A 24,206-nucleotide genomic window follows, 5' to 3' on the forward strand; every position below is an offset into this window, starting at 1 on the left:
TCCGAGTATTGTTCTCACTCCTCTTTTTCTTATGATTCTCAGCACCTTGGGTATGAGATGAAGAGGAGCAAATACATAGACCGACTGGAACACCCACGGTGTCACTATTGCGTCCACAGCTATCGCCTGAAGGTCTCTTGACCTGGCGCAATACCTCTGTAGCTTTTTGTTGAGGTGGGATGCCATCATGTCCACCTGTGGCAGTTCCCACCGACTTGCAATTTGCGTGAAGACTTCTTGATGAAGTCCCCACTCTCCCGGGTGGAGGTCGTGCCTGCTGAGGAAGTCTGCTTCCCAGTTGTCCACTCCCGGAATGAACACTGATGACAGTGCGCTTAAATGATACTCCGCCCAGCGATGAATTCTGGTGGCTTCCACCATCGCCACCCTGCTCCTTGTGCCGCCTTGTCGGTTTACATGAGCCACATCGGTGATGTTGTCTGACTGAATCAGAACCGGTTGGTCGCGAAGCAGGGTCTCCGCTTGACGTAGGGCGTTGTATATGGCCCTTAGTTCCAGGATGTTGATGTGAAGGCAAGTCTCCTGACTTGACCACAGACCTTGGAAATTTCTTCCCTGTGTGACTGCCCCCCACCCTCGGAGGCTTGCATCCGTGGTCACCAGGACCCAGTCCTGAATGCAGAATCTGCGGCCCTCAAGAAGGTGAGAACTCTGCAGCCACCACAGGAGAGACACCCTAGCCCTGGGGGATAGGGTGATTAACCGATGCATCTGAAGATGTGATCCGGACCATTTGTCCAGTAAATCCCATTGAAAGGTCCTCGCATGGAACCTGCCAAAGGGAATGGCCTCGTATGATGCCACCATCTTTCCCAGGACTCGAGTGCAGTGATGCACCGACACCTGTTTCGTTTTTTTTTTTTTCAAAACAATGTTTATTGAAGAAGGTTAGAAGTAGATATACAAACTTCCAAGTCTGGAATCACAGTGGAAAGGTACAAATATTGAAAGGCGAGGTAGGTCAGGTTCATACAATAATGTCTCGGTATGAGTAATATACATGCAGAGTTACATATAGTACATATAAGAGATTGGTAATAGGTGGTATCCATGGGATATCTTTCTCTCCTATTGGTTAGGATTACCATCCTGCTCAGTGAAGTGTAAAATTTGGTATTCAATAAGCACGAAGGAATCCAACGAGAAAAGAGACATGTAATAAATCTCAGTATCTGACCAGTTAGCCCCTTAGCATCTGGGACCCATTACAGACAAGGAGAAAGAAAGCATAAAACAAAGAGAGAATAGCCCTTCTTCAAACAATTTTCTATTTTGTAAAGAAGATTGGGTAAGTAAAAATTTGAAATCGTACAAATTATAGAAGAAAGGTAAGAGAGAAGAAAGAGAGAGGAGGGGGGGGGGAGAGAAAGGGAAGAGGGGGGGGGGGGGTGGACAAGACATAAAACAGGACAATATACATCTTCATCATTCTCTAAAGAAATATTTATACCATAAGACTGATAGGTTGGATATGTGTCCAGTCGGCAGCGAGAAGTAGATAGTATTTACCAGTTCAACACGTTTCCACCTTAGCAAAGTTAAGGGTATTAAACAAGCTGTCTGTATAAATACCAAGTAGTGGGTTCAAAGATTTTCTGAATTCTGAGTTGCGTGGCGTTATCAAAGCTTTGAATAACAGTTTCCCATTTCCCATAGAATCTAGGGGCCCCTGACTATGTCCGGTACTAGGGCCTGTCGCTCATAGAATATGTTATTTAGTACGGAGGCTCTCATTTCTGCAATAGTCGGAGATTGTCTGTGCAACCAATGGGTGAGGATTAATTTTTTAGCGATAGTAAGGATAACGGTCAGGGCAGGTATAATCTTCTGTTTGTGTGGTCCTAAGTCCCAATCTGAAAAGCAGTAGAATAGACATGCAGTAGGGAGCTTGTTAATTCGAATTGAAAAAATATCATTAATATGGTTTATCAGTTTGTTCCAGAAATTTCTTATTTTCCTGCAATCCCAGAAATTATGATAGTAGGTGGCCTCAGCCATCCCACATTTAAAGCATCGACCCGTAGAGGCCAGGGTGAAATAGGAATGCTGTTTCGGGGAGATGTAGGCTCTATTTAAGAATTTGAGGCGAGTCTCTTGCAAAGCTGCAGACTTTAAATATTTAAATGTGGGGGACAGTGTAGACATAAGTACCGACATATCCAGGAAATCAGGTATGTCCCGCTTCCAGCGTGAATGGAGAACACTTTGCAAGGGTGTTTTCCCTGAGTCTATGAGGATGGAATATAAATTACGCAGTCTATATCCTATGGTCAGATTTAGACGCAGAAGGGGGGTAAGAGGGTCAATGGCCGTATCAAGGGCCATTCCAGGTGGTATCGACTGTGCAAAATGACGGGATTGGAGGTACATGTAAAATTGGGAGTTGGGTAGACCATATCTATCTGATAATGCAGAGAAAGAGTGGATCCTGCCCCCAGGGTCAAAGATATCTCGGATGCACGAGATGCCCTTCTCTTTCCACGTCAGATAAGCACAGCCGTCCAAACCAGGGGGAAACTGTGGGTTGCCCCAAAAGGTGGTGTATGGGGAGTTAGAGGAGTTTCTGTGTAATCGCTTGTTGATAGATTTCCAGGCTTTATAAGTGTCTTGAAAGAGTATGTTGGATTTTATATGTGAAGGGATCAGTGAGGTAGGTGCATGAAGGAGAGCAGCTGGGGAGAAAGGGTGGAAGAGGTGTTCCTCTATGTTGGGGAGGGTATATACGGAGCCACCAGAGAACCAATCTACCATGTAGCGATACATGGCTGCATTTGAGAAAGCAGAGATGTCCGGCATCCCAAAACCACCCTCCTGTCTCGGCAGTCGCAAAACTTGACGTGATACTCTAGATTTCTTTTTTGCCCAGATGAATCTTGTAAACAGGGAGTCAAATCGTTGGATATCTAACTTGGAGAGTTGCAGGGGAAGCATCTGGAGGAGATAGGATAATTTGGGAAAAACGAAGCTTTTAATAACCACTACCCTACCAGACAATGACAGAGGTAAATCCATCCATCCGTTCAGTATTTTCTCCGCCGAGGAGTATATCTGGTGGAAGTTAGCAGAGTATAGGGCGTCTAGACTATGGGGAATCATGACGCCTAGGTATTTAAGTGGAGAGCGGCAAATTGTGAATTGTGTCAGTGTAGGGGATAGAAGGTTTGCAGAATGACCAGAGCCTAGAGGGAGGAGGCGTGACTTGTCATAGTTCACACGAAATCCCGAGAAGGAGCTAAAATGGTCTATAATGTGTTTTATAGCAGGGATGGAGGATTGGGGTTTAGAGATAAATAAAAGCATGTCATCGGCAAATAGACTGAGTTTCACTTCAGTCGACCCAACGACAATACCCGTATATTTTAGGGACATGCGCAGTGCAGTGGCCAGAGGTTCTATCGCTATAGCGAATAGAAGGGGTGAAAGGGGGCATCCTTGTCTGGTCCCTCTATGGAGGGGGATGGGAGAGTACATATAATTGTTAGAGAGGATTTGAGAGGAAGAGTCATGGTAGAGAAGGCGTACTGCATGGATGAAGGCCTCTGGGAACCCGAACCTGTGCATGGTGTCAAAAAGGTGGTCCCATGTAACTAGGTCAAAAGCCTTCTCAGCATCAAGGGAGAGAAGGGCATAGGGGTTCTGGTCTCCTGAAGTCTCCAACCACTGCATGACAGTCAGTATCTTACGCACATTTACCGTGGAGTGGCGCCCCCAGATAAATCCCGTCTGGTCCTCCTGTATCAGAGAGGGCAAGAGAAGCTTTACCCGGTCTGCCAAGATCTTGGTATATATCTTGTAATCCGTATTCAATAAGGATATAGGTCTATATGAACTGGGAAGCAGGGGGTTTCTCCCTGGTTTATGGAGAATTTTCGGGATCGCGGCATTGAAGTATAGGGGAGGGGGTGATCCAGACAGTAACAAGTTGAATAGTTCACAAAGGGGTTTGACCAGTTGAGGGGCCAATATTTTATAGTATTCATTGGTTAGACCATCCGGTCCAGGGGTTTTGTTTGGTTTCAAACCTTGAATCGCATGGAGCACCTCCTCCTCAGTAATGGGGTTCAGTAGGGGTTGGGATGAGGTAGTGGGCAGAGAGGGGAGCGTAAGGGAAGACCAGAAAGAGTGTTGTTGTTGGTGATCAACAGAGGGTTCAGAGTATAATGAGGAATAAAAAGATTGCAGAACCTCAGACACCTGGCCACAATCGTGTACCACCGTGCCGTCTGCCTTGGTTAAAGCATGTATAAGTGTTGGGGGATGTTGACCTTTCAAGAGATTTGAAAGCAAACGACTAGATCGATTGCCAAATTTATGGAATCTACATTGGGACATAAACGTTAATTTAGATTCGGTTTGAGATAAGAGTTTGTCAAAAAGGGATTTTTGTTCATAGTAGAGTTTTCTGGAGCTTGGGGTGGGGGACTGTGTGAATGCTTGGTAGGCGTCAGTGAGTTTTGATTGAGCATCAAGATACAGAGCTTGTGTGTCTTTCTTATGTTTGGAGGTGAAGGAGATAATAGAGCCTCTTAGTACTGACTTAGACGTTTGCCAGAACAGGAGCGGTGATTCATTCTCTGCAGTTACATTACAATGTTTAAAGTCAGCCCATGATGCCTCCAGCATGTTTCTAAATTGAATGGAATTGGTCAAGTGGGATGGAAAGCGCCACTGTCTGACAGGACCTCTATTGGGGAAGGTGGCGAGAGTCATCCAGCAGACCGCATGGTCCGACAAGGACACCGGTTCTATTTCAGAGGTCTGCACCCTGGTGAACATAGAAGTCGAGATGAGCAAATAATCGATTCTCGACAGTGTACCATGAGCAGCCGATAAACATGTGTATTCACGGTCAACTGGATGACAGGCCCGCCATACATCCACCAAATGCAGCTGTGACATTAAATATGGTAAACCATATTTGGGGGTATACCGGGTAGATCTGGATTTGGTATTTCTATCAAGAGCGTTGGATACAGTGGAGTTAAAGTCACCTGCTAGTACCACCTGTTTATGTGAGTGTGGGTGCAGTTTAGCGGCAATGGACAGAAAGAAGGGTTGGGGATCAATATTGGGGGCGTATACATTACACAAGAGAAAACGTGAGTCCTCTAGAGTGACGTCTACAATAAGGAATCTGCCTCCGGGATCAGATTGGGAGGAATGAAGGTCTACCTGGACTGAGCGTCTAATCAAAATGAGAACCCCACGGGCCTTGGTAGTAAATGGGGCGGACGCCAAGACTCTCCAGCCCAGGCAGTTGAGTTTGTCAATCTCAGGGGGAAGGAGATGAGACTCCTGAAGAAATGCAACATCTACATGCAGTTTAGACAAGTAAAGTAGGATTTTCTTCCTCTTTATGGGAGAGTGGAAACCACCTACATTATATGTGCCAATTTTTAAACTGGTCATAATACTGTTGAAAAGAGGTATGATTCATGTCAATAAGTGAAACCAATACTGTCATATCTACTAAATACATTGCTAGTTTGGACATTGAGAAGCAACAGGACAAGACACATAGAGGAGAGAACAATGGGTGAAAGAGGTGGGGGAAAGTAAAACAGAGGATCCAGAAAAAGTGGATCAAGAGGTTAACATCAAAAGTGCACTTCGGGCACAAAAATAATTTAAATAAACCTATAGTTCGCCAAATGGAGAACCAGATAAGAGCTCCAGGCTTGCCCCAGCCCTGGTACTGTGAGACAATAAGCATAGCTTATATATGGCATAAACAAAACATAACTAAAAACAACATATGGAAAATTTTAGGTTGTAAGGCGCCTTAAAGTGAGCATCCCATTCAGAATGGGGTTAAACGGTGAAATGGCACCCAACCTAGCAATTAAATCGGTAAGAGGCGCCTCCTCCCACAATCAATTTCAAGAACCTCTAGTGAGTAACGGTTATAACATAAACAGGTTTATCGGAGCAATAAAGTAATCGCCATTAAAGGAGGATAGAACCACGCTAAGGAATTTTGCAACCGTGGTTAGCAATCAGAAGTCGTGTCCGTTGAAGGCGGGTGTAGTGAAGAACGGCCGTTCTCCTCCTCCAACATATATGCTTCCGCATCAGCCACGGTGGAGAAGTCTGTAAATGAAGATCCTTTGAACAGACGCAATCGGGCCGGGTATATGAGAGCAAATTTTCTATTTGCTTTGACTAGGCGGGAACAAAGTGGGGTGAATTCACGCCATGCCCTGGCCACCTCTGCCGAATAATCTTGGAAGATATAAATCCTCACGTCGTTCCATTGTAAATTCCGCTTACGTCGAGACGCAGACCAGATAGTGTCTTTATGGATGTAATTCAAACAACGGAATATAACGGCCCGGGGTCGGGAATCCTGTGTAGACCTTGCCGGACCAATACGATGGGCCCTCTCCACAATCATACCTGCGCAGGAATCTTGAATGTCAAGCAGATCAGGCAGCGTGTCTTGTATGAAGGAAAAGAGTGCTGGCCCTTTAAGTGCCTCAGGTAGCCCAACCACTCTTAGGTTATTTCGACGTGATCTGTTCTCGAGATCGTCGACCTTATTAAGAAGCTGGTAATGGGATTTCTGAAGAAAGGCGTACTGTTCCTTTAAATCAGCGACGTCATGAAAAGTCTCCCCAAGGCGCTGTTCATTAGCTTGCACCCGTTTGGAAAGCTGTTTAAACTGTGATTTGATGTCATGTACTGCCTGCGTGACTTTTGCAGCATGAGATTCCATGATAGGGTTAATGGAGTCCTGAATTGCCTTTACCATGTCAGAGTATGTAATGGGGCCCTCAGTCTGTTCTGTGGTCTTATTAGACGTCCGTGTTGAGGGGACAGCATGTGCAGAGAGAACAGTGTTCACAGAGGAGTCAGATGAGGAATGTAACTCACGTTCTGTGTGTACTGGCTGCTGCTGCGGCTGTGTCTGCTGTCCGGCGGCCATCTTGGAATCCCCTTTCGTTTTTGCAGAACGTTGTTTAAGGGGTTTAGCCGCTTCTGGGGCGGCCAGGAAGCGTTCCATCAGGTGCCAGAGGTATTCTCACAAGCAAGTGAGGGGTCCGGGAGTGGGTTGTGTCGCTATGTGCAGCGTGAGGGCTAGCGCGGGCTGGGGCGGCACGCGGAGTTCACACTGCTGCTGCTGCACGCATCGGCGCCGTACCCGGAAGTCACCTGTTTCGGTTTTAATAGGTTTCTGACCAGTGTCATGAGTTCCTGAGCCTTCTCCATCGGGAGATAAACCCTTTTCTGGTCTGTGTCCAGAATCATGCCCAGGAAAGGCAGACGAGTCGTAGGAATCAACTGCGACTTTGGAATATTTAGAATCCAGCCGTGTTGTCGTAACACTTCCAGAGAGCGTGCTACGCTGATCAGCAACTCCTCTCTTGACCTCGCTTTTATGAGGAGATCGTCCAAGTATGGGATAATTGTGACCCCTTGCTTCCGCAGGAGTACCATCATTTCCGCCATTACCTTGGTAAATATTCTCGGTGCCGTGGAGAGACCAAACGGCAACGTCTGAAATTGGTAATGACAATCCTGTACCACAAATCTGAGGTACGACTGATGAGGTGGATAAATGGGGACATGAAGGTACGCATCCCTTATGTCCAGAGACACCATAAAATCCCCCCCTTCCAGGCTTGCGATGACCGCTCTGAGCGATTCCATCTTGAACCTGAACCTTTTCAGGTATATGTTCAGGGATTTTAAATTCAATATGGGTCTGACCGAACCGTCCGGTTTCGGTACTACAAACATGGTCGAATAATAACCCCTTCCTTGTTGAAGGAGGGGAACCTTGACCACCACCTGTTGAAGATACAATTTGTGAATTGCAGTTAACACTATTTCCCTCTCGAGGGGGGAAGCTGGCAGGGCCGATTTGAGGTATCGGTGAGGGGGCATCTCTTCGAATTCCAGCTTGTATCCCTGAGACACAATATCTATTGCCCAGGGATCCAACTGGGAGTGAACCCACTTGTGGCTGAAATTTCGGAGACGCGTCCCCACCGGGCCTAGCTCTGCCTGTGGAGCCCCAGCGTCATGCGGTGGATTTAGTGGAAGCCGGGGAGGACTTCTGTTCCTGGGAACTAGCTGCGTTGTGCAGCTTCCTTCCTCTGCCCCTGCCCCTGGCAAGAAAGGACGCACCTCGGACTTTCTTGCCTTTCTGTGATCGAAAGGACTGCATTTGGTAATACGGTGCTTTCTTAGGTTGTGAGGAAACATATGGCAAAAAATTTGACTTTCCAGCAGTAGCTGTGGAGACCAGGTCCGAGAGACCCTTCCCAAACTATTCCTCACCCTTGTAAGGTAAAACCTCCATGTGCCTTTTTGAGTCGGCATCACCTGTCCATTGCCGAGTCCACAGGACCCTTCTGGCAGAAAACGACATAGCATTTATTCTAGAACCCAGTAGACTAATGTCTCTTTGAGCATCTCTCATATATAGGACAGCGTCTTTTATATGCCCCAGGGTCATTAATATAGTATCCTTGTCTAAGGTGTCAAGTTCCTCAGATAAGGTACGCAATTGCCGGCCTTAGTAAGGTACCTGAATGTATATAAATGGACTTCAGGGTACCCTCCTGCTTTCTATCCGCAGCATCTTTGAGGGTGGCCGTATCCTGTGACGGCAGGGCTACCCTCTTGGATAAGCGTGTTAAAGCTTTGTCCACCCTAGGGGAGGATTCCCAGCGTAACCTGTCCGTTGGCGGGAAAGGATATGCCATAAGCATCCGTTTGGAAATCTGCAGTTTTTTATCTGGAGATTCCCAAGCCTTTTCACATAACTCATTTAGCTCGTGTGAAGGGGGAAAGGTCACCACCTGCCTTTTTTCCCCATACATATGAACCCTCTTGTCAGGGACTGGGGTTTCCTCTGTGATGTGCAACACATCCTTAATTGCTATAATCATATAACGGATGGATTTAGCCAATTTAGGCTGTAACTTTGCATCATCGTAATCGACAATGGAGTCAGAATCCATGTGGGTATCTGTATCAACAATTTGGGATAGTGGGCGCTTCTGAGACCCTGACGGCCTCTGCAACATAGGATCAGGCACGGGCTGAGACCCTGACTGTCCTAAGGCTTCAGTTTTATCCAACCTTTAATGCAAGGAATTAACATTATCATTTAAAACCTTCCACATATCCATCCAATCAGGTGTCGGCACCGACACCACATTCATTTGCTCCCGCTCTGTTTCCACATAGCCTTCCTCGTCAAACATGTCGACACAAGCGTACCGACACACCACACACACAGGGAATGCTCTTTTTGAAGACAGTTCCCCCACAAGGCCCTTTGGGGAGACAGAGAGAGTATGCCAGCACACACACCAGCGCTATATAACCCAGGAATAACACAGTAACTTAATGTTAACCCAGTAGCCGCTGTTTATAGTGATTTTTGCGCCTAATTATGTGCCCCCCCCTCTCTTTTTACCCTCTTGTACCGTGTCTCTGCAGGGGAGAGCCTGGGGAGCTTCCTCTCAGCGGAGCTGTGGAGAAAAAATGGCGCTGGTGAGTGCTGAGGAAGAAGCCCCGCCCCCTCAGCGGCGGGCTTCTGTCCCGCTTCAATGTACAATTTTTGGCGGGGGCTCATACATATAAACAGTGCCCAACTGTATATATGCTAAACTTTTGCCAAAGAGGTCCCAATTGCTGCCCAGGGCACCCCCCCCTGCGCCCTGCACCCTTACAGTGACCGGAGTATGTGAGGTGTGTGTGGGAGCAATGGCGCACAGCTGCAGTGCTGTGCGCTACCTCAGTGAAGACCGGAGTCTTCTGCCGCCGATTTCGAAGTCTTCTTGCTTCTCATGCTCACCCGGCTTCTGTCTTCCGGCTCTGCGAGGGGGACGGCGGCGCGGCTCTGGGATCGGACGACGAGGGTGAGATCCTGTGTACGATCCCTCTGGAGCTAATGGTGTCCAGTAGCCTAAGAAGCAGGACCTATCTTCAGAGAGTAGGGCTGCTTCTCTCCCCTCAGTCCCACGATGCAGGGAGTCTGTTGCCAGCAGAGCTCCCTGAAAATAAAAAACCTAACAAAATACTTTCTTACAGCAAGCTCAGGAGAGCTCACTGAACAGCACCCAGCTCGTCCGGGCACAGATTCAAACTGAGGTCTGGAGGAGGGATATAGAGGGAGGAGCCAGAGCACACCAGTATCCAAATTCTTTCTTAAAGTGCCCATGTCTCCTGCGGAGCCCGTCTATTCCCCATGGTCCTTACGGAGTCCCCAGCATCCACTAGGACGTTAGAGAAAATACCGCTAAACTATGCGTATGCACCGCAATGTGCACGCGCGACATACATGTACAAACAGCATCGTTGCTGTGCAATGCTTCTAGCGACTAATCCATTCGCACAACTGATCGCAAGGAGATTGACAGGAAGAGGGCGTTTATGGGTGTCAACTGACCATTTTCTGGGAGTGGTAGGGAAAACGCAGGCGTGTCCAGGTGTTTGCAGAGCGGGTGTCTGACGTCAATTCCAGGACCGGACAGGCTGAAGTGATCGCAAGGGCTGAGTAAGTTCCGACCTACTCAGAAACTGCAAAAATATTTTTCGTACCGCTCGGCTGCACATGTGATCGCACGCTTGCAAAGCAAAAATACACTCCCCCGTGGGCGGCGACTATGCGTTTGCACAGCTGCAAAAAGTAGCTAGCGAGCAACTCGGAATGAGGGCCCTAATGCCCATCACTCGCATTCACCTCATTTGAAGTTCACTCTATCAGGATTTTCACCCCCTTCTCTCTGCGTGTTGCAGCTATCTATCGCCCTCCTGGGCAACCTAAACAACAATTTCTAGAAGATTTCTCTGCCTGGCTCACACACTTCTTATCCTCTGACATCTCCACCATCATTATGGGCGATTTCAATATAGCTCTTGACAGTCCACAATCTGTTCATGCATCCAAACTCCTCTCTCTAACCTCCTCTCTTGGCCTAACCCAATGGTCCAACTCCTCTACTCACCATGAGGGCCACTGCCTTGATCTTGTGTTCACCAGGCTCTGCTCAGTTTCCGAATTCACTAACATTCCTTTCCCTCTCTCTGATCACAACCTGATCACCTTCACAATCTCTTCTATTACTTTAAATTCTAGGACACTAAAACCAAGCAAGCCTCCTCTAACCCGCAGAAATACTAACAATATACATTTTCAACAACTTTCCACTTCTCTGCAACAACTGCTCTCACCAATCTCGACATTTACTACACCTGACACTGCTGTATCACACCTGCACCAGACCCTAGAGAGTGCCCTTGATGAAGTGGCTCCAGCTACCCATCACACTCCACGTAGGCTTAGATGCCAACCATGGCATTCTAAATCAACAAGACACCTACAAAAACTGTCACGTAAAGTAGAACGTCAGTGGCGGAAATCTCAGAATCCAAGTGACTTTCTCACATATAAGACTACCTACCACTCCTATCGTCAGGCCCTGGACACTGCCAAACAAACATATTTCCAATCTCTCGTCTCTTATCATGCCAACAACCCCAAGCGACTTTTTAATACATTTAAATCACTTCTTTACCCTCCCTCACCTCCCCCACTAGCTACTATCCGTGCACAAGAACTTGCTTCCTACTTCAAGGATACGATTGATAAAATCCGAGATGAAATGCTATGCTCTAACTCAGCCAGTGACCTGCTCAATTCCCTACCTGAACCCTCTGGCACTTTCTCTTCATTTGATCCCACAAGTGAAGATGAAGTATCAACACTCTTTTCATCCTCCTACTCCACTACCTCTCCTCTTGATCCTATACCCTCACAGGTCAGTAAAACTTTGTCTCCTGTGCTTATCCCAACCTTAACTAACATCTGTAATCTCTCTCTCTCTACTGGTATCTTTCCCTCTCTGTTTAAACATGCAGTCATTACTCCCATTCTAAAAAAACACAACTCTGACCCAAACACACTCTCTAACTACCGTCCCATTTCCCAGCTACCCAGTCCCTCCAAGCTACTTGAGAGACTTGCCTACACTCGCCTTACACACTTTCTTAACTCGCACAACTTATTGGATCCACTTCAGTCAGGCTTTCGTGCCCAACACTCCACAGAGACGGCACTGACCAAAGTAGTGAATGATCTAGTCACTGCTAGATCAAAAGGCCATTACACACTACTTATTCTTCTAGATCTCTCTGCTGCTTTTGACACTGTTGACCACTCTCTTCTCATACAAACACTACAATCCCTAGGTCTTCAGGATACAGCCCTTTCTTGGTTCTCATCCTACCTATCTAATCGCTCTTTCAGTGTTCACTTCTCTGATTCTACCTCCTCTTCTCTACCTCTATCAGTTGGAGTACCGCAAGGCTCAGTCTTAGGTCCTCTGCTTTTCTCAATCTATACCTCCTCTCTTGGTAAACTAATCAGCTCCTTTGGATTTCAGTATCATTTGTATGCTGATGATACTCAAATCTACCTATCCTCCCCAGATTTGTCACCACCAGTATTGGCTCGTGTCACTGGATGCCTGTCTGCCATTTCATCTTGGATGTCATCTCGCCACCTCAAACTCAACATTTCCAAAACCGAATTAATTATTTTCCCACCAGCTAAGAGTAGTTACCAACCTGATATCTCTATAACTGTTGACAATGCAACTATCCACCCCACCCCACAAGCTCGTTGCCTAGGTGTCACCCTTGACTCTGAACTGTCCTTTGTTCCACACATTCAATCTGTCTCTAAATCATGTTACATGCACCTTAAAAACATATCCAAAATACGCCCTTATCTTACACAAGACACTGCAAAAACTCTAATCCATGCACTCATCATCTCCCGCATTGATTATTGTAATAGTCTCCTTACTGGTCTTCCCAAACATAGGCTATCACCACTTCAATCCATTTTAAATGCAGCTGCGAGGCTAATCTTCCTCGCCAGACGTTCTTCATCTGCTGATCCGCTCTGTCAGTCCCTCCATTGGTTACCGGTATTCTACCGTGTCAAATATAAAATACTTTTACTTACATACTAGGCTATTAACCAAACTGCACCATCATACATCTCCTCACTCATCTCAAAATATCTCCCTACCAGACCTCTCCGCTCTGCACAAGATCTGCGTCTCTCATCCACATGTATTACCTGTTCCCACTCAAAATTACAGGACTTTACCCGGGCTTCACCCACTCTGTGGAATACACTCCCACGCACAATAAGACTCTCCTCTAGTCTCCAAACCTTTAAACGTTCTCTGAAAACTCACCTCTTCAGACAAGCCTACCAAATTTCAGACCCACACACATAACCTTCACAGCTTCCCTATCAAGTGACATCCCCTCTGTACAGTCCACATAAACTCACATTTTGTCTTCCAACATTGCTGGGTGATCATATCATATACAACCCATTAAGAACCTAGCAATCTGGGGAACCATTATGTGACAAGTAGCATCTATCCTTGTGTATCAATGCCTATTTCCCTATAGATTGTAAGCTTGCGAGCAGGGCCTTCCTACCTCTGTCTGTCTGTCTTTGCCCAGTTTTGTTCTATAATTGTTGTTCTAATTGTAAAGCGCAACGGAATATGCTGCGCTATATAAGAAACTGCTAATAAATAAATAATAAATAATAATGCAGGTCACATTTATAGTCCGCTAGATTGTAAGCTGTCAGCAGCAAGGCCCTCACATCAGCACTCCTGTGGTTACTACTTTGCACGTCACTGCTTGTTATGTAATCTGCGTAACCTCTGTACAACACGTTATAAATATACATAAATAAAGGGAATACAATTCCACTAAGTTAGGATATGCATTTTTCCTCCCTGAACGCCAGCAAATGGTATTACAGTATAACCAATCGGTATATAGACGTTTGGGACCGGTAAGGTAACATTATATTACATTCACCACAGAGGTGGCTGGATATGCAAACACCACAAAGCACCAGCGAGTCACGTTCTCCTCAGAGCTCTATATAATTCTCAGCGGCTGCAGCAAAGCACGAAACGCACCAACCGCTGCCATATGCTGCGCTCGCCGACGTACACCCTCGGGGCAGTATGCAGTGTGCCAGCAATCACTACGTCAACACCGGATTCTCCACATGTGGCATGTCAACATTCGCTGTAGGCGTTTAGGTTAGAATTAGGTATACTGTAAAAATGCATTGTTGATATTATCACTTTGTCAACATTGTATTGACATTATGTTTGCCGACGTGGTCACCGTCGACTTAATATTCCGAACCCCCCAAGACTGTGTACAAGCCTGAATGCTCCACCAGGACAGTTCTCTCTAGGACACACACACAACATAAACTGTATATAAATACACAACCAGTTACTCTTAGCATTGAGAGTGTTACAGGGTATGCTGGGACTTCTAGTTCTACAGCTCCTGCAGCCACATGTTGGATAAAGCTGACAAATACACAACTTATAACACTACAGCTACCACACACCTCCTTATAGGAGAGGCACAACTACAGCCCTCCTGCTTCCTAGCCAATTGGCCCCTGTGCTGTGGCCCTCCATGGGGCTCCCCTGCCTTACCTATGTCTCTCTGGCCAGCTCTCAGTTACTCCTCCAACACACAGCCTCCTCTAAACCCGACAGCACACTTAGCCAACCAGAGGGTCGCTTACTGCACGCTGAAAACCCATCAGAGAGCAGTTCACATTACCCTCGAACCAATCGCAGCTGACGTGCCCAAAGAAGCCAGCCAATAGCTTCGCCCCTCACTAAAGATGGCCGCCCCGGCGTCCGCGCTTGTTACTCCTCCGTGATGCTGAGGGAAAGAGCCCGGCGCATGCGCAGAGAATACCTCTCACACTTCCCGGATCGTAGCGCCTGGATTGGTCTCGGCTCCGGCGATAGATACAGTGGGGAAGGAAACAGGAAGTGCGCGTTATACTGGGGGAGCCTGGTAACGGTAAGAGCGTTGTACTGTGTATGGGAAGGGTGTACATTTACATATATATGCATACAGGCTGCAAGAGCAAGGCTACATGGCATCTGGCCAGCCCAGCAATGTGTGTAGCTGCCCCTTTGTCCAGCATCTCACTACACAGCCTCAGCTCTCAGGTGGATAGCGCAGGGATGTCACAGAGAGTCATTGTTTTACCAATATGTGGATGGCAGTGACCCATTTGTGAACACTGGTGCTGAATTCTGCCGGGTCTGGGATCATCCTTGTGCAAAGGCAACGTGGCTCCCAGCTGTTGTCTGACCAGCAGGAATCCTGCGAGATCTGCCGACATGGGGTGCTCCAGCTGTTGTCAGACCAGCAGGAATCCTGCGAGATCTGCTGACATGGGGCGCTCCTGCTGTTGTCTGACCAGCAGGAATCCTGCGAGATCTGCCGACATGGGGCGCTCCAGCTGTTGTCTGACCAGCAGGAATCCTGCGAGATCTGCCGACATGGGGCACTCCAGCTGTTGTCTGACCAGCAGGAATCCTGCGAGATCTGCCGACATGGGGCGCTCCAGCTGTTGTCTGACCAGCAGGAATCCTGCGAGATCTGCCGACATGGGTCACTCCAGCTGTTGTCTGACCAGCAGGAATCCTGCGAGATCTGCCGACATGGGGCGCTCCAGCTGTTGTCTGACCAGCAGGAATCCTGCGAGATCTGCCATCATGGGGCGCTCCAGCTGTTGTCTGACCAGCAGGAATCCTGCGAGATCTGCCAACATGGGTCACTCCAGCTGTTGTCTGACCAGCAGGAATCCTGCGAGATCTGCCGACATGGGGCGCTCCAGCTGTTGTCTGACCAGCAGGAATCCTGCGAGATCTCCCGACATGGGTCACTCCAGCTGTTGTCTGACCAGCAGGAATCCTGCGAGATCTGCCGACATGGGGCTCTCCAGCTGTTGTCTGACCAGCAGGAATCCTGCGAGATCTGCCGACATGGGGCGCTCCAGCTGTTGTCTGACCAGCAGGAATCCTGCGAGATCTGCCGACATGGGGCGCTCCAGCTGTTGTCTGGCCAACAGGAATCCTGCGAGATCTGCCGACATGGGTGCTCCAGAAGTTTTCTGACCAGCAGGAATCCTGCGAGATCTGCCGACATGGGGCTCCCCAGCTGTTGTCTGACCAGCAGGAATCCTGCGAGATCTGCCGACATGGGGCTCCCCAGCTGTTGTCTGACCAGCAGGAATCCTGCGAGGTCTGCCGACATGGGGCGCTCCAGCTGTTGTCTGAGCAGCAGGAATCCTGCGAGGTCTGCCGACATGGGGCGCTCCAGCTGTTGTCTGAGCAGCAGGAATCCTGCGAGATCTGCCGACATGGGGCGCTCCAGCTGTTGTCTGAGCAGCAGGAATCCTGCGAGATCTGCCGACATGGGGCGCTCCAGCTGTTGTCTGAGCAGCAGGAATCCTGCAAGATCTGGCGACATGGGGCTCCCCAGCTGTTGTGTGACCAGCAGGAATCCTGCGAGATCTGCCAACATGGGTCACTCCAGCTGTTGTCTGACCAGCAGGAATCCTGCGAGATCTGCCGACATGGGGCGCTCCAGCTGTTGTCTGATCAGCAGGAATCCTGCGAGATCTGCCGACATGGGGTGCTCCAGCTGTTGTCAGACCAGCAGGAATCCTGCGAGATCTGCTGACATGGGGCGCTCCTGCTGTTGTCTGACCAGCAGGAATCCTGCGAGATCTGCCGACATGGGGCGCTCCAGCTGTTGTCTGACCAGCAGAAATCCTGCGAGATCTGCCGACATGGGGCTCTCCAGCTGTTGTCTGACCAGCAGGAATCCTGCGAGATCTGCCGACATGGGTGCTCCAGCTGTTGTCTGACCAGCAGGAATCCTGCGAGATCTGCCAACATGGGTCACTCCAGCTGTTGTCTGACCAGCAGGAATCCTGCGAGATCTGCCGACATGGGTCACTCCAGCTGTTGTCTGACCAGCAGGAATCCTGCGAGATCTGCCATCATGGGGCGCTCCAGCTGTTGTCTGACCAGCAGGAATCCTGCGAGATCTGCCAACATGGGTCACTCCAGCTGTTGTCTGACCAGCAGGAATCCTGCGAGATCTGCCGACATGGGGCGCTCCAGCTGTTGTCTGACCAGCAGGAATCCTGCGAGATCTGCCATCATGGGGCGCTCCAGCTGTTGTCTGACCAGCAGGAATCCTGCGAGATCTGCCAACATGGGTCACTCCAGCTGTTGTCTGACCAGCAGGAATCCTGCGAGATCTGCCGACATGGGGCGCTCCAGCTGTTGTCTGACCAGCAGGAATCCTGCGAGATCTGCCGACATGGGGCGCTCCAGCTGTTGTCTGACCAGCAGGAATCCTGCGAGATCTCCCGACATGGGTCACTCCAGCTGTTGTCTGACCAGCAGGAATCCTGCGAGATCTGCCGACATGGGGCTCTCCAGCTGTTGTCTGACCAGCAGGAATCCTGCGAGATCTGCCGACATGGGGCGCTCCAGCTGTTGTCTGACCAGCAGGAATCCTGCGAGATCTGCCGACATGGGGCGCTCCAGCTGTTGTCTGGCCAACAGGAATCCTGCGAGATCTGCCGACATGGGTGCTCCAGAAGTTTTCTGACCAGCAGGAATCCTGCGAGATCTGCCGACATGGGGCTCCCCAGCTGTTGTCTGACCAGCAGGAATCCTGCGAGATCTGCCGACATGGGGCTCCCCAGCTGTTGTCTGACCAGCAGGAATCCTGCGAGATCTGCCGACATGGGGCGCTCCAGCTGTTGTCTGAGCGGCAGGAATCCTGCGAGATCTGCCGACATGGGGCGCTCCAGCTGTTGTCTGAGCAGCAGGAATCCTGCGAGATCTGCCGACATGGGGCGCTCCAGCTGTTGTCTGAGCAGCAGGAATCCTGCGAGATCTGCCGACATGGGGCGCTCCAGCTGTTGTCTGATCAGCAGGAATCCTGCGAGATCTGCCGACATGGGGCGCTCCAGCTGTTGTCTGACCAACAGGAATCCTGCGAGATCTGCCGACATGGGTGCTCCAGAAGTTTTCTGACCAGCAGGAATCCTGCGAGATCTGCCGACATGGGGCTCCCCAGCTGTTGTCTGACCAGCAGGAATCCTGCGAGATCTGCCGACATGGGGCCCCCCAGCTGTTGTCTGACCAGCAGGAATCCTGCGAGGTCTGCCGACATGGGGCGCTCCAGCTGTTGTCTGAGCAGCAGGAATCCTGCGAGATCTCCTGACATGTAGCGCTTCAACGGTTGTCTAACAAGCAGGAATCCTGATGGATCTGCCGACATGGGGCATTTCAGCTGTTGTCTGAGCAGCAGGAATCCTGCGAGATCTGCCAACATGGGCTTTCCAGGTGTTGTCTGAGCAGCAGGAATCTTGCGAGATCTGCCAACATGGAGCGCTTCAACTGTTGTCTAGCAAGCAGGAATCCTGATGGATCTGCCAACATGGGTCACTCCAGCTGTTGTCTGACCAACAGGAATCCTGCGAGATCTGCCGACATGGGTGCTCCAGAAGTTTTCTCACCAGCAGGAATCCTGCGAGATCTGCCAACATGGGGTACTCCTGCTATTGTCTGACTAGCAGGAGTCCCGCGAGATCTGGCAGCATGGGGCTCTCCAGCTGTTGCCTTACCAGTGTTAATCCTGTGAGATCTGCCAATATATGGCTCTCCAGCTGTTGTCTTACTAGTAGTAATCCTGCAAGACTTGCCAACCTGGGGCTCAACAGCTGTTGTTTTATTAGCAGTAATCTTGCAAAGGAATTAGTATAAAGTAGCATTTTAAGCGTAACGATGCATGGAGCAAATCACTCATATAGGACCAATATCTTTTTCCTTTTTTACCCTTTTCCTTGAGTTTTTGTGTCTTACTTCGCTAACCATTTACTAAAAGCCTGATTCAAAGATTTTTCCTTAAAGGCGCATCCACTGTGTCTATATACGCTGCGTGCAAATATACAGTGGATGTGGCTCTATGGAAAATTCTATGAATCGGGTGTGTGCTTAAAAATGCAAAAGCCGCAAGAGGTGTCTTGTGTTAACACGTCCCCTGCAGCCTTCTGTGATCTGAAGGCACAACAGTGGATCCTCTGCATGAACATCAGACATTGGGGTAACCTTCATGTTACTCAGGATGTCTGGAAATACCCCAGTATCGGGGCTAGTGGAGCTGCATCTTAGGGCCCCATACACTAGAAGGATATGTCTGAGGCTGAAGTCGTAGGCAATTTCCCTTGAACTCTCCCAGGACTGGTTCCCGGTACTAGTTCCATACGATTCCATACAATTTGGTACATTTTGCATGCGATATATCGTATGCGATCCCAGCCGTGCCTGCGGGAACCGACATATCACGAGTGCAGTACTAACGATCTAAGGGAGCCGATCCGACCCTCGCGGGAACGCGCATCGGATCGGAAACACCTCCAAAATGCCCGATTTCACCCGATATATCGTCCCGAATGCCCGAAATTGGATAAAATCGGGGATTATCGTTCTAGTGTATGGTGCCCTTTAGAGCTCGGACACTGGCTCCAGCATACCCAGAGCCCCCCCCCCCCTCCTCCTCCTCATTTTCTGGAATGGTACACCTCCATGCCTCCAGATGGCTGCAACTGCCAATCACCTGCCGTAGATTTGGGTGAATACCGATTCACTTCTCTCAATCAGGCCATAAGTAATCAGGATTTTTGTCACCAAAAAATTGGTATAAAGTAGCAAATTAAGGTGCAATTTTTAAGAAAACATGGCATAGCACGGCTGAGTCGCAAAGTCCTTGGTGTGTAGAACAAGGCTATCTGACGTGATTTCGGGGAACCTGTATATGGACACATCTGTATGTGGCGGTTGTTTAGAAGACAATAAGGGTAATTCCAAGTTGATCGCAGCAGGAATTTTGTTAGCAGTTGGGCAAAACCATGTGCACTGCAGGGGAGGCAGATGTAACATGTGCAGAGAGAGTTAGATTTGGGTGGGTTATATTGTTTCTGTGCAGGGTAAATACTGGCTGCTTTATTTTTACACTGCAAATTAGATTGCAGATTGAACACACCACACCCAAATCTAACTCTCTGCACATGTTATATCTGCCTCCCCTGCAGTGCACATGGTTTTGCCCAACTGCTAACAAAATTCCTGCTGCGATCAACTTGGAATTACCCCCAATATTGCATAGGTAAACCTTATGTTTTAACATTGCATTTTTTCCATCTTCCATATAAAAGTTTTTAATGAATGAATTTTTAATTTTAGAACAAAACATAATTGGTTTAATACACTTACTTGTTGAGCTATGCTGATAACTGGCATTAAGATTAAGGTGTACTGGTGTGTATATATATATATATATATATATATATATATATATATATATATATATATATATATATATATTTGTACTTCCTAGTGTGAATGCGGCCAGTTTGTGGCCACAACAATGTATCAGCTTTCTAGGTATTAGTAACTCTAAAGGTGGGTACACACTGGCCGGTATATCGGCTGTTCTATTGAATGGCCGATATATCGCGGGTCCGTCGGCCAGTGTGTACGGGTGATATGTCTGTGAACGCCCTCGTTCACAGGCATATCGCGTCGGCCCCGCAGCACAGCCGTCGGCCAATATATCTACCGATATATTGGTGCGTCGCTGTGTGTGTTTACGGGCGGCCGGCCGACCGCCCGTACACATGCTGCGGTAGCCGGTGGTGATTGACAGCTGAACTGGGCCCCGCCCAGTTCATGACGTCAGTCCCCGATGGACCGGGCAGTGTGTATGCACAACACACTGCCCGATCCGTCCATAGATATATTTGCCGATCAATTGATCTGAAAATATATCTATCAGTGTGTACCCACCTTAAGGATATTTTATAATTGCATTGATTACTAGTAATATAATGCATTTAAAGACATACAGCTTTTGTTCCTTAGTGATGAGATTTCATTGGCTGATTATTGGTCCAGTAGACAGGTACACTTTCATCACGTTCCTTTTTCCATGTTGTCAGGTTGCTATGGCGATTGCTTGTTTATAACGTTTCATCGAATGACTCGGGCAGCGGCTCCCAAACTTTTTTTGAATCACTGCGGCCTAGAGTGTCAAACTATTTTTTACTCGCGGCACCCCTAGGTCAAAAGTGTCTTATTAAGAAATCTTAAAAAATATATAAAATTAAGTAAACTGTGTTTATACAGATGGAGCTGTATTGCAGCTGAGAACTGATGTATTGCAGCTGAGAACAATAGATGAAAGACTTATGCTAATAAACCTTGGTGCACCTAGGTGCAGCAGAGAAGCCTAGATTAGCGTGGCTCCGTCTGTATGTCATCCTTAGGTTCCGGTATGTGGTGCCAGACAAGATTCACTTCTGATTATAATTGTCCGCCACCAGCATTGGTTTTGCCTATTACATTGACCATAAATAATTTAAAGCGGCCCTTGACCACCATTCCAAGGCACCCCAGGGTGCCGGGGCACACAGTGTGGGAACCACTGGACTAGGGGAATAGTGTTCATTCTAGCACCCTGCACCTTTCACAACCCCTGCAGTTCCTCTTTCTCACCTGGGGTGTCACTCTCTGCTCTGGATGCTTTTAGCACACTGTAGTCGATACAGACCAGAGTGTGCCAGAAGCATCCAGAGCAGAGAGTGACACCCCAGGTGAGAAAGAGGAACTGCAGGGGTTGTGAGAGGTGCAGGGTGCTAGAATGAACACTACGGGGAATATGTTTTAGTGATGCCAGTGAAATAATTCCATATATCATCAGAAAAGCACATTAATTGCTCACAGCCATTCTAAGTGGGTGGTTATTACAATCACATAGAACATAAATTCTAGAGGTGTCCTTTCATTGCACACAGTCATACTTTGTATTCACACCCTTTCCTTTCCTTAGATCTCCTGTTTCGGGGGAAATGGATCTTTGCCCCAGATAATGCTCGGTTGTGAGTGTCCCAACGCTTGAATGAACCGAGGAGGATGGCGGAAAACGGGATTCACGATCATGAAGACGCCACGCCTACAATGTTCTAGATGATTGTGCTTGCTTGGATTGCATTTTATACTAGCAGAAGCCTTATACAAGGTTTCCTGTTACGTTCTGGGCACCAAACAGTGTACGTAAATGAACAGTGGGAGCGCAGTACCATGGGGAACACTTGTGTATGCAAAGAGGATAGTGGTGTGGAGGACAATGTAGACTCTCCAAGTCAGCACACTGAGAACCGCATCATACCTGTCAGCGAGGCTAGGAACCGCCCAAGAGACCCTGTAAGGCCTCCCCGCAGAGGGCGAGGTCCACATGAGCCACGGAGGAAAAAGCCTAATGTGGACGGCCTGGTGCTGGATACCTTGGCTGTCATCAGAACGCTGGTGGATAAGTAAGATACTGTGTCGTGTCATGTGCCGCCTGTTGTGATGCTGTACTGTGTTATATCTGTCTGCCTGGTGTGTCGCTGTGTCATGTAATGTGCCGCCTGTTGTGATGCTGTACTGCGTTATATCTGTCTGCTTGGTGTGTCGCTGTGTCATGTCATGTGCCGCCTGTTGTGATGCTGTACTGTGTTATGTCTGTCTGCCTGGTGTGTCGCTGTGTCATGTAATGTGCCGCCTGTTGTGATGCTGTACTGCGTTATATCTGTCTGCCTGGTGTGTCGCTGTGTCATGTAATGTGCCGCCTGTTGTGATGCTGTACTGCGTTATATCTGTCTGCCTGGTGTGTCGCTTTGTCATGTGCCGCCTGTTGTGATGCTGTACTGCGTTATGTCTGTCTGCCTGGTGTGTCGCTGTGTCATGTAATGTGCCGCCTGTTGTGATGCTGTACTGCGTTATATCTGTCTGCTTGTTGTGTCGCTGTGTCATGTAATGTGCCGCCTGTTGTGATGCTGTACTGTTATCTGTCTGCCTGGTGTGTCGCTTTGTCATGTGCCGCCTGTTGTGATGCTGTACTGCGTTATATCTGTCTGCTTGGTGTGTCATGTAATGTGCCGCCTGTTATGATGCTGTACTGTGTTATATCTGTCTGCCTGGTGTGTCATGTCATGTGCCGCCTGTTGCGATACTGTACTATGTTATGTCTGTCTGCTTCGTGTGTCGCTGTGTCATGTGCCGCCTGTTGTGATGCTGTACTGCGTTATATCTGTCTGCTTGGTGTGTCGCTGTGTCATGTGCCGCCTGTTGTGATGCTGTACTGTGTTATGTCTGTCTGCTTGGTGTGTCGCTGTGTCATGTAATGTGCCGCCTGTTGTGATGCTGTATTGCGTTACATCTGTCTGCTTGGTGTGTCACTGTGTCGTGTCATGTGCCGCCTGTTGTGATGCTGTACTGCGTTATGTCTGTCTGCTTGGTGTGTCGCTGTGTCATGTCATGTGCCGCCTGTTGTGATGCTGTACTGTGTTATATCTGCCTGCCTGGTGTGTCGCTGTGTCATGTGCCGCCTGTTGTGATACTGTACTGCGTTATATCTGTCTGCTTGGTGTGTCGCTGTGTCATGTGCCGCCTGTTGTGATACTGTACTGCGTTATATCTGTCTGCTTGGTGTGTCGCTGTGTCATGTAATGTGCCGCCTGTTGTGATGCTGTACTGTGTTATATCTGCCTGCCTGGTGTGTCGCTGTGTCATGTAATGTGCCGCCTGTTGTGATGCTGTACTGTGTTATATCTGCCTGCCTGGTGTGTCGCTGTGTCATGTAATGTGCCGCCTGTTGTGATACTGTACTGCGTTATATCTGTCTGCTTGGTGTGTCATGTCATGTGCCGCCTGTTGTGATGCTGTACTGTGTTATATCTGCCTGCCTGGTGTGTCGCTGTGTCATGTAATGTGCCGCCTGTTGTGATACTATACTGCGTTATATCTGTCTGCTTGGTGTGTCATGTCATGTGCCGCCTGTTGTGATGCTGTACTGTGTTATATCTGCCTGCCTGGTGTGTCGCTGTGTCATGTAATGTGCCGCCTGTTGTGATGCTGTACTGCGTTATATCTGTCTGCTTGGTGTGTCGCTGTGTCATGTAATGTCCCGCCTGTTGTGATGCTGTACTACGTTATGTCTGTCTGCTTGGTGTGTCGCTGTGTCATATAATGTGCCGCCTGTTGCGATACTGTACTATGTTATGTCTGTCTGCTTGGTGTGTCGCTGTGTCATGTGCCGCCTGTTGCGATACTGTACTACGTTATATCTGTCTGCTTGGTGTGTCGCTGTGTCATGTAATGTGCCACCTATTGTGATGCTGTACTACGTTATATCTGTCTGCTTGGTGTGTCGCTGTGTCATGTAATGTGCCGCCT

General features: G+C 48.5%; 2 protein-coding genes across 4 annotated transcripts in view; one reads left to right on the forward strand and one right to left on the reverse strand.

The window, feature by feature from the left end:
- Window positions 1–14,658, reverse strand: part of PSME3IP1 (proteasome activator subunit 3 interacting protein 1) — an 82,594-nt gene extending 67,936 nt beyond the window's left edge. Inside the window, exon 1 of one of the 2 annotated variants that reach the window (XM_063945758.1) lies at window positions 14,538–14,658. The gene's annotated coding sequence lies outside the window, so the exon portion shown is untranslated. Of the gene's footprint in view, window positions 1–14,446; window positions 14,516–14,537 lie in introns of those variants that run through there. The other variant, XM_063945759.1, reaches the window with a different exon arrangement.
- Window positions 14,659–14,753: 95 nt separating this feature from the next.
- The window catches only part of RSPRY1 (ring finger and SPRY domain containing 1), an 83,418-nt gene continuing 73,965 nt past the window's right edge, over window positions 14,754–24,206 (forward strand). Inside the window, exons 1-2 of one of the 2 annotated variants that reach the window (XM_063945756.1) lie at window positions 14,754–14,916; window positions 21,820–22,303. In XM_063945756.1, the coding sequence (XP_063801826.1) occupies window positions 21,957–22,303 (347 nt within the window). In that variant the 5' untranslated portion in view covers window positions 14,754–14,916; window positions 21,820–21,956. Of the gene's footprint in view, window positions 14,917–14,971; window positions 15,069–21,819; window positions 22,304–24,206 lie in introns of those variants that run through there. The other variant, XM_063945757.1, reaches the window with a different exon arrangement.

The sequence above is a fragment of the Pseudophryne corroboree genome, chromosome 11 (genome assembly GCF_028390025.1).
Source record: "Pseudophryne corroboree isolate aPseCor3 chromosome 11, aPseCor3.hap2, whole genome shotgun sequence".
In the NCBI taxonomy this organism is placed as follows: domain Eukaryota; kingdom Metazoa; phylum Chordata; class Amphibia; order Anura; family Myobatrachidae; genus Pseudophryne; species Pseudophryne corroboree.